This window comes from Morus notabilis, unplaced genomic scaffold (assembly GCF_000414095.1).
Source record: "Morus notabilis unplaced genomic scaffold, ASM41409v2 Scaffold637, whole genome shotgun sequence".
Taxonomy (NCBI): Eukaryota; Viridiplantae; Streptophyta; class Magnoliopsida; order Rosales; family Moraceae; genus Morus; species Morus notabilis.
In genome coordinates, this window is record NW_010362898.1 from 76,264 (window position 1) to 86,809 (window position 10,546).

General features: G+C 38.0%; 1 protein-coding gene across 1 annotated transcript; it reads right to left on the reverse strand.

Annotated features, from left to right (window-relative positions):
* Positions 1-509: 509 nt before the first annotated feature.
* LOC21396066 (phospholipase A I) lies at positions 510-8,762 on the reverse strand. Its single transcript, XM_024168932.1, has 18 exons — positions 7,984-8,762; positions 6,819-6,966; positions 6,609-6,687; positions 6,333-6,486; positions 6,031-6,240; positions 5,692-5,937; positions 5,437-5,599; positions 5,096-5,356; positions 4,828-4,949; positions 4,254-4,415; positions 3,893-4,085; positions 3,609-3,745; positions 3,141-3,279; positions 2,771-2,977; positions 2,201-2,672; positions 1,892-2,108; positions 1,705-1,794; positions 510-1,210 (listed from the first exon to the last, which is right to left on the reverse strand). The coding sequence occupies exons 1-18, from the start codon at positions 8,506-8,508 to the stop codon at positions 764-766; spliced, it is 3,972 nt and encodes a 1,323-aa protein (XP_024024700.1). The 5' UTR covers positions 8,509-8,762; the 3' UTR covers positions 510-763.
* Positions 8,763-10,546: the final 1,784 nt, after the last annotated feature.

A 10,546-nucleotide genomic window follows, 5' to 3' on the forward strand; every position in this document is an offset into this window, starting at 1 on the left:
CCGATCAAATTAATTTGATCTGCCGACAGACACTATTCTAAGGAAATTTTATGGTTAAAGTAAAAAAAAGGAAAAACTCTAGCAGTAAAAATAAAAATAAAAATGAACAGTCATATTACATAAAATGAAGAAAAATATGATAATTTAATAAAACTTAATAAAAATATGACGATTCAAAATTGTGTGTATTTTTCGAATTCATAATATTTGAGATAGTGAAATACTTTTTTATGTGTAACAGAAGGCAACACACGATTACACGGATCGCAATTTTTCGTGCCAGCTAAACAAGGGTACCGCTGAGAACTTGTAGAACTCTCCTTTTTATTATCATGGTATGGTATTGTAGTATGTAATAGATAGTTATATACTATTATTTATATGTTATAGTATATAGCATATAGTATTTCCTTTTTGGGATTTTGTTTCCTCATAATTCTATAAAAGCTATTAAACGAGGATGAAGGAACAAAATGATAGGCCAAAGACTTGTATAGAAAAGTCTGTATTAGAGTGAACCGGGAATGGGAAAAATTTGTTTCCTCATATATTCAACGTCAGAGATAACTATATTCAAGTTATAAATAACATACATCAAAGTTTCTTTATACGCCTCAAAATTGAATGTTACTCTTATTTTCTCGATATTCATAATTCACTAACAAACCTGTGTCCTATGCAGTATCCTCTCCGTCTCTCTTTCTCTCCACTATGCTCTTTGTATTCATTTTCATTTTCCTATACGAGATAATTATCTAATATACTATTGTATAGTGGGAAGATGGCACGAATACCTCAACTTCCGATGTGAGGCAAGAGCTTGTTGTAGAGCAGCATCCACAGTCGCCCCTTCCCGGAACAGTGAGTCATAAAGTTGACATACAAACTGCGACGTTTGTTCCTCGTCTGTGTCCCAAATGCCTGTAGAGCGGTCACCATTTTTCTCTGGGTCACTATCTTCCCAATCACTAACGGGACTGGCAGGCTCAGGCTCTTCATCTTCAGCCTCTTCCTCACCAATCTCAAACTTGCCATTTTCAAAAGCGGTGAATTCTCCAGATCCTTGGAATGTTGTGAGCTCCATTTCCGGGGGCTCAACTGAGGAACATATAACAGCCTTGGCACCAGAGTCTAAAAATGCCTTGATCAAAGCAGTGGTAAGCCCATACATCCCTGTGCAAATTATGATCCTGTCCCTCCAAGCTCCAACCTAGAGTCATTCAAAACGAAGCATCACCACATTTAACCAAATCAGAATGTACTAAGTTTAGATAGTCAATAAGAAACTCCTCAAACAACCAACGACTTCTGTCTTAAATGCTAACACGAAGAAATGAAAAGAATTTTAGTAATAACTTTAAAGTAAATGGAATTTTCTATGGCATCTCCATTTTATGAATCATTGGAAATAATTTGTTACGTGGAGAATGCATAAATATTCTAGTTTAATTTCAAACGTTTTTCAGGATAAAAAGATATACAATTTCTCAACCAATCACAAAGTCCAACAATCTCCCATAACCAAGATGGCAACCCTACTCTGTTCTAGATGAGGAATATACCATATGTCATTGATGGATATGGGATTGTGGGATCTCCTATTGTTTGCCCCAAAGGAAAAGAAGGAAAAAAAAAAAAAAAAACTATCGAACAACCAAATAAAGATCTTTAACAGAGATAGTAACATGAGAACCAGGAGCCTACCATCCAACGAACATCCTCAGGTGTTAAGTGAATTGAAGGGACTGTTCTACGAAACAAGTATGCCCCAATTTCTTGATCATCCTCCATGACCTTGAAAATTTGTCATTAAACATCAGAAACAAAATTGTAGTTGCGGGATGTCCAATCAATGAAAAAACAAAGGAATAAGAGAGCCATGAAAGCATACTTGAGTTTGGCGTCCTATGTATCGGTGGACAATGCCTCCAATTTGAAAGTATGGTTTACTTGCAACCAAATCAGAAACAGTTGAAATATTTGCGAGAAGAGATGCAGCCTTCCTGTAGCGGCTCCGCATCACTGACAATAAACTCCTTTTAACACTTTGTAGAAATTTATCAGCAAGCTCTCCAGGTTCAGCAACCACAAATACATCATTCTGCCAACTAAATAACTAGGCAGTCAGGAAATTACGACCAAAATAAAAAAAATAAAAAATAAAAACGAAAAAACACCCAAAACAAGGGAACAGGTTGACCTTAATACTGAACCAAGCGAGTCATTTTGAAGAGCTAAATGAATAATGCCCACTTGTGGAGAGTTCTGTAACTTCTCATGCAATGACTGCACAGGTAAAGAGAGTTGTCTGGGTCCAGAAGGAGACTTTGGTGGTGATGCAGCTGTCTTTACAGATTGACCATCTAAACTCAAAGGCGGGACCATATCGATTCGACCAATCCTATTAGCTCCGATATCGGGGCTGTAAAAAAGTGGGCTTGAAGGAAAGCTTCCAGTAAACAAAGGTGATGCAAATGGTGTTGGGAATGTTGTACCCGGGATTGTCTTTACAAATCCTGTTATTCCTTGCATAAGGGATAACCGTATTCCAGTCCTTGAACAAAATGACTCAAGTGTACGAGCATGGTGCAAAACTCGTCCAGAATCTGGACTATGTGAAGCTTCAACAAGCAGGACACTACGCCTCCAACCTAGAGATGGGCTCTTTTCACCTTTAACACAGCAAAGAAATGACCAGATTTAAAGGCAAAAACGTATCAAAACAAGCAAAAAGCCTATAGAGAGAAACAAAGACGGTAAATGCCAATACCAGTACTTGTTGCCTTTGACTTGGAGAAATTTTGGGACCTTAAGGTCTCGGATAATTTATCTTCCTGTTGAAAAGGTAGCAGTAGTCTCTCACAAGCACTTTTAAAGGCAAGAGAGCTATTTTGTATGTATTCATCAACTGCAGCTTCCAACTTCAGCCAGACTGCTGGGTCAGTCTCATCTAGTTCCATATCACACCGTTCATCAACTGCCCAGGCAAACATGTAGGGTTAAAATGGATTCGCTCATCAAAGAAGGTGCTAGTTAAGGATGTTATGTAATTGACAAAAGAAAAGGTGCAGATTTCATCCAAAATTAAAAAAGTCCTCATCACACTAGTGAACCGTATACAACGCTAAAGCAGCAAATACCTGGATTAAATCGAAAATACTGTATTTCAGGGAGCATAGGTAGCAACGTGCTCAAAGCCTCCTCTACACGGTCCACTGAGCATGCACTCTCAATCAAAACTTGCCCAGTATCCAAATAACGCCAACCACCTTTCCGTGCCTGCAAAGCAGAGATAGTCATAAACTAATAAGGAAGAAAATTATAACAAATAATTGTTTCAGTGGAGAGTTGTAAAAGAATGTGATTCATGGATACAAAAGCATGAAAAGAAAAAAGAGACAACGAAATCTTCCTTGAAGGGAGAACTTGAAGGTTAGTAAAATTCTTCAGTAGTGACTCTTTCTCAACCATATCCAGAGGACTTCAAAATGACCGCTCACTAGTAACTAGAAACTTAAAAGGTCACAAACATAATGAAGCTTTTTATGAGACTCCAACCAAGCTTATAATGCAAGAGCCAACTAATACAAGAAAGCGAAAATATTGACCTTTGTTGGTACCGAACCACACCCAATGGAAACTAGGCAATCAATTCTTGTATCGGGCCATAAAAGTTGTGCTTCTCTTATGGCAAAGATTGTAGGATTATTTGCCACTATTGCACCATCTTGCCAACGGTTTACATCTACAGAGAATAAAGGGAAGAGAACAAAAGAAGGAAGTAGTCAAGAATAACAGAATAGATTAACACTGTCAACTTAATAATCAACAGCTATTATTGAGATAAAAATAACAAGCAAGTGAATTCCACTTCAAGAACAGAAGGAAATACCATCTGAGTAATCATCAAGATAGTAAGGAGCAGCAGATGATGCTCTTATAGCTTGCCACACTTGATGCTTACAACTTCCAATAAAAGCACTGTGCTTATAGCCAACTTGAGCACCTGTAATAGGTGATCCTAGGACGCTGATCGCTGAACTCTCTGAAATGGCAAGAGACATTTCTGGCGTTCCAGCAGGGTACTTTAGTTCGTTGAGACAATAAAAAGAGCGCGGAAAAAAAAAAGTTAATAAAGCCTTTGGGTAGCAGTAATATTGGTTGCTTAACACAGCAACTCTACATCAATGGAAAAGAATACAAGTTACAGCCATTAAAAACAGCACTGTGCAAAAGAACTCTCAGTTCCAAACCTGATAATTGCGGAATACAAATGGCTGCGCTGGCATCACGCTCACCAAAGTTGATACAGTAAAAACCTTGGGAACATTTTTCACTGCAGATTCTATTAACAGGTCTCCATCCTCGTCAGCACACATTTCCTTCAACAACCTCTCAAATTGATCGGCACTGTGCTGCAATACAATGTGTTATAGCGCTCTTTCACGTGATAGAAACAATGATGAAAAATAAAATCATAATTGAACAGCATCACTGTTCAACCAATGACTTTGCTTGCTTTCACCCCAAAAAAATTTTAGATTGTACCTTATAGAATTGGCTAAAACAAGAAACTTACACAAATCACGGCGGGAGAGAGGACAACATACTCCTTTTATTTTAAAAAATAATGAAAAATCTTGAGAAAGAAAAAGTTTCTTTAGAGAAAAGTGAATTCCAATAATGCACTTGTACTCTCATAATTATATTTAACAAAATCCAAAATCCAAAGCTAAAATCAGGAAGGAAGAGAAAAAAAAAAAAAAAAAAAGGAAGTGTGTAATGACTTAACAGAAATAAATCAAAATAAAGAATCACGGTACGTACTTTAGATCCATGTACAACAACCCTAAAACTCTGTGACGAGCTTTTGTAAAGCTGATCCAACTTCTCTCTCCAAGTGGCAGCTTCATTATCCTTTGGCACAGGTTCAGCAAAAACAAGTTTTCCTAAGAACCATGATTCAATGAGAGAAAATTAAGTTGGAGTGCTGGACTACAAAAAATAAATAAATAAATAAATAATAATAATATTAAAAGAAAATTGAAAACAAAAAATAAAAGCATTTATGCTCATTCCAATACCCTATACTTACCAAGATTTTTGTATATTTCCTCACATTGATCTAACGTCATAAGCTTGATGCCAAGGGCAACAGCTAGCATGCCACCCGTTGATGTGCCACATATAAGGTCGAACAACTCGTGTATCCGTTTTCCAGTGCCTTTTTCTATTTCTTTAAGTATCTGAACAGTTGCCAGACCTTTCATGCCACCACCATCCATTGCGAGCATGCGCAGTCCTTGCTTTGGCACCTGTCTCCCTCTTATAGCACGCCGTAGATTTTCATTCTCCCCTAAAAATTCATGACATTTACGTAAATTCTAACACTAATAATGAAAAACAACAAAAATAAATTAGGACTAGAAGACAAACCAAGAATTGCTAAAGCACGAGCTGCAGCTTTATTCACACGCGGCTCAGGCACGACTGTCAAGCGCAAGAGAAGTTCCCGCAAACTTTCAGAAGTGACAAGAAGGCGGCGATTCTCAAAAGAGAAGGCCAGATTTCCAACAGCTAACAAAGCTAATCTTTGTACCTAATGATAAATAAATAGACCTAAATTATTAAATAATGCCACCATGAAAGTGATTAAATCAGTGCAGTATGATGAGGAAGTAGAGATCTTGCCTCTGGATTTTTGTGGGCACATAACATTTTCAATGACTTCAATAATTCCTTGGTCAACATTTTTTGAGCTACACTATCAGATGCAAAAGCTAGCTTCACCACAACATGCAATACAGAAATTACTTCCTCCCTAGAAACTGATTTAAGTACTGTTTCAATGGGTTGCATGATGTCAGATTTCATCAACTGCATCGCAACAGATACATCTGCAGCAAGAGATGAAAGAGCAGAACATGCTTGTTCAACCTGCCATAAGCAAGAGATTTTAAGACTGTACCTTGAAGAAAAATAAAAAAACCAGAAATAACTTACTAATGACATCAAGAACTACCAGCATACCACATGTTGGTCATCACTAGTTATCATACTTATAAGCTGCCGCACTGCATTCTCATCTTTACCAACAACTACACGGTTTCCTTGGTCCTGCATTGTCTTTGCAAGTGTGGATGCCAGCAAAGGGTGATGACAAGAGGAAGAACGGAATATAAGAGAGAAGAAAGCACTTAGCTTATGTCTAGATGCAACAAAATAAGAAACGTTTTCCATCTGCATTACCATAAAAGATTGACTTTAAAAGCTAACATCTGTACTTGAATTTAAACTTCAACATTATCACTGCCATTGTATTTTATTACTACCTCTATCTGCACATTCACTGATCTAAGATTATCATCTGCCACAATTCTGACGTTTGCAAGAGACAAATGCCGAAGTTTATGAAGCGGCAAGATTTCAGGAAGGAATTCAAGAGGATTACCAAATAGCCTAAGAACCCGTAACTCGGCCATAGCCCTGCCACAAAACAGTAGAGAACCATTGACGCGCAGAGATTATAGACTTCACAACCTTACTCAAAATGAAAGGTGGACAACGTACAACAAATAAATAATATGTTGAATCATGGATAAAATGACCTGAAATCTAGGAGAGGCCTAACAAGCTTGTTGTGTTCCAGGGACAATTCCACCAAACCGACACACTGTCTCAGTTCTACTGCATGATTCCAGCCAAAACAAAGAGATAACTACAAGAGGCAATTTAACTCCAAGCCCTCGCTTTCAAAGAATTAGTTTGACTAGTTCGGAGAAAATACCATTTCAGTGAAAAAGTGACTTCATGCTTACCCGGTACTGAAACCAACATGTTGTAGTCAACCCTGAGCACTTTTAAACTTTTCAATTCACCAAGCTCAGATGGCAAATGTGATAGCTTATTGTTATCAAGGTATAGCTTCTCAAGAAGTGGCAAGCGAGTAATCTCAACCGGAAATACCTGCAAGTAAGTATTCAATCACAAAAAAAAATCCACCAGACTAAATGCTTGCCCTGATCGTATCTTTAATACTTGGTTCTAAATTCTAATCTAAGTAAAGATGCAGCTGAAATGATGGTGGAATTAAGTAATACTATTCATATAGACAATAGTTAAAACTTCCAAATAAAAATGCTAAAAACCATTTCTATGGTCCATGCTGGTATTCAAGAACTAAAATATTCATCCAAAACCTATAAATATATAATGTAGAATGGAGTGCGGATTGTGGAGTGTGTGGAGCATAATTATTGTCCAGACAGACATAGCAAGTGGATCAACCTTTACTCATGTATTTCATGTTGTCCAAGTTTTACTTATATTGGAGGTGTTGATTTGTATTATACTCTTCTTTTCCATAATAGAAAATTTCTATGAAGACTTAAAGTTGATGTAACTCTCACATTGATGTTGAACCACTATAAATCTTTTGTGTGTGTTGTTTGTTTTCTTCAATTGTATTGCTCCCGATAATGAAGAAAAGGCGTCTAGTTATTAATAAGGAGCCACAACTAGGATCTAGAAGAAGTGAATACATTTTCCCACTTGTACAAGTCAGCAAATGCAGGCTACAAATTCACGAGAAGGAAGGGAAGAAAAAAATACGTAAAAGAAGGGGACTTTGCTCATTATTATGGAACAGAAGAGGAAGAAAAAGTCTGAAATACATTACCCAGAATTCTTTTAAGAAAAGGACAAACGAGAGAAAGTTCTGGTTCTTGCCGGAAACTGAGAACTAATCCAAATAATTGAATCAGGCTCAGTTCTGCACAGGCCATTATACTTTGAAAGCTTCAAAATCCCAAAACTAAAAGTATCATGCGTCTCCAAAAAATTTCTCAGAATTCAAACACATAATAAATTTGTTCAAGGGAAGAAAAATCGACCAATGCAATCAAGACGAAGAATCATAATCACGTAATAGTAAAAAGAAAAAGAAAAATTATATCTGAAACGAATAACAAACGGAAGACTCACCGACAAGCCACAACCACAAAGACTGAGCATAGTGACGCTCTTCCCCCCAAAAGCCGACACACCATCGGCAACACCCGGCATTTGTGAAGCGAAATCCAAGCGCAACAATCGCGTCAAAACCCCAGTGCCATCGCTCTGCTGACCCGAGCCGGCCGTCTTGTTCAAGGTCACCGCCCTCAACGGCTCTCTCCTCTTCACCACCTTCATCTCCACACCTACATTCCTTTCCTCCTCACCGCTCGTCAACTCAACGACCACCGTGTCCTGCGGCATCGGCAGCGCCACCATAAGCTGCGACTGGAGCCTCAGCGCGACCTGATCCTCATCGTCGCCGGCCGACCAGTCCAGATCGATCCGAAACCCCAATTCCTGATCTTGCGACAGTATCGACGACGACGATGACGACGCCGACGAATTAGAAGCTGACGATATACGCCCGGGATTCTCCGCCGGCTCATCGGAACCGTAGTTCAACGTTAGATGGAAGACCTCCGATGGCCTTTTCCAGCCCAATCCCCACGACATTGTGAGTGATCGGAATTAGGGTTACAACTCGGCGATTATCCGATCAATAGGCCCAGAATTGAGACGAGAGCCATTTGTTCTACGGCGGTCTCCGTGATCAAGTGAGATAAATGTTCTGAGCCTCGAAGGATGGCGAGGAATGAGGAATTAGGGTTTTGGTTTGGGAAAGACGAAGGTCAAGATTAATGGCGGAGAAGAATGAGCGGTGGAGAATCCATACGAAGGAAGGAAGAGAGCTTGGAGTTCAGAAGACAAATGTGGAGCTGAAATCCTGAAGATTTATATACTTTTTCAGTTTTTCTCGCTTTGCCGGGGTTTCTAAGAGGCCTCAAGGCTAAAGACGGCGTCGTTTTTGTACTTGAATGCATATTTGCTACTGTTAATTGGAGCAATAATTGGAAAAATATGAGGCTTTCACAATTAAATTCCGTCCCTCCTTAAAATTGATTATACGAGGTAAATCAATAAATCCAAATCATTTTCGAAGCATTTACCTCTTAATTAATATCAGAATTTTCACTTTCAGAAAAAACACCTCTATAATATATTAACTCTTCGATTTCTTCAACAGAAGAGAAAAAAAAAAACCCTGTAATTAGAATCCTCCACATCCCATCTCTAATTAGAATAAAGAAAACAGATTAGCAAAAAAAAATTAGAATAAAGAAAACAGATTAGCAAAAAAAATTAGAATAAAGAAAACAAGTTCTTTGATGGAAGAAGAAAAACCAAGTTGAAGTTATCAAATAATCTCACTTTATTTATGAATTGTGAAGGAACAAGCCAACCACCACCTTTTTTTTTTCTTCCCTTTAACAACCGCCAAACAGGAATATAATATCAATGAAAGAAAAGAATCGTTGTTCCAATTTTATTTATCATTTTATGGCGATTATTTTTTATGGACAAACAAATTGCTTATTAGAGAAGTTAATTTGTTGCTTGGGCATAGGCGATTATTAATTTTTTTTTTTTTTTAAAAGAAGAAGAAGAAAATGAGCAGCTTATTATTAAGTTAACATAGGATAAATAAATGTTTTTTTATGTTATGTTTTTTTGCTTTCATTTTTAAGCTTTTGGTGGTACACAGCTTAAGCTTGTTTTGTGCAAATGGGGTCTCTATATTTATAGTTCTTCAACCCTTTTCTTTTCAGTTTTCATACGCTAGCCCGGTCAAGAACAACTTTTAATGATCAGGCTTAAATTCTGATTACCTATAGATATCTTCAATGCCGTACATTTTTTAAGATTCATTTGGGTGGGGAGGCGGGGAAGAAAAGAAAACAAACAAATGGCTTTTCTACTCAACAGTGGAAAGCGCTCCGAAAGTCTGTTAATGGGGAAACATATTGGGTGTGTTTGAAATTGGTTCTAAAATATTTTTATTTTTTGTATGAAAATGAAAACGAAAACATTTTTATTTTTATTTTTGAATCATTTCTAAAAATACGTTTTGTAGTTTTATTCTGAGATTATTTTCAATTTAAAAAAAACTAAAATTGTGTTTGGTGGTTTAATTTTTAAAAATATGTAATAATATTAAATATATTAAATAAACATTATATACATATGAACAAAACCAAAAACCAGAGTAAAACAAGAAACATGCATCGGTGGAAAACGGTGGCTGGGGGTCTTTTTTCTGGTGACTCCGGATCGGACTGTCACGATTCCGGTCACGAAGGCGGTCAAGAATTGAAAACTGCAGATCGGAGGAAGATCAGAGGAGGCGGTCAAGATCGGAGGAGGCTCGTCGGAAGAGAAGAAGAAGATCTCGCATCGGTGGTGGAGGAGGAAATTGTGCAGCGGAGGAGGAAATCCTGGGCGGAGATGGGTTCTGGGCTTTTGGTTGTCGCCGTGGGTCAGCCGGAGGTTCTCGTTGCCGTTGGTGGTTCTCATCTTCGTCGGAGAAAACGGTGGCGGACAGTCGGACAAGACGGTGGCGGGCAATCGGAGAAGATGGTGGCGGGCGTCTCCTTCGTAGAAGTCAAGCTCCAATGGCAATGGCTGAAAACTGAAAACAGAGAAGTCGCAGAAG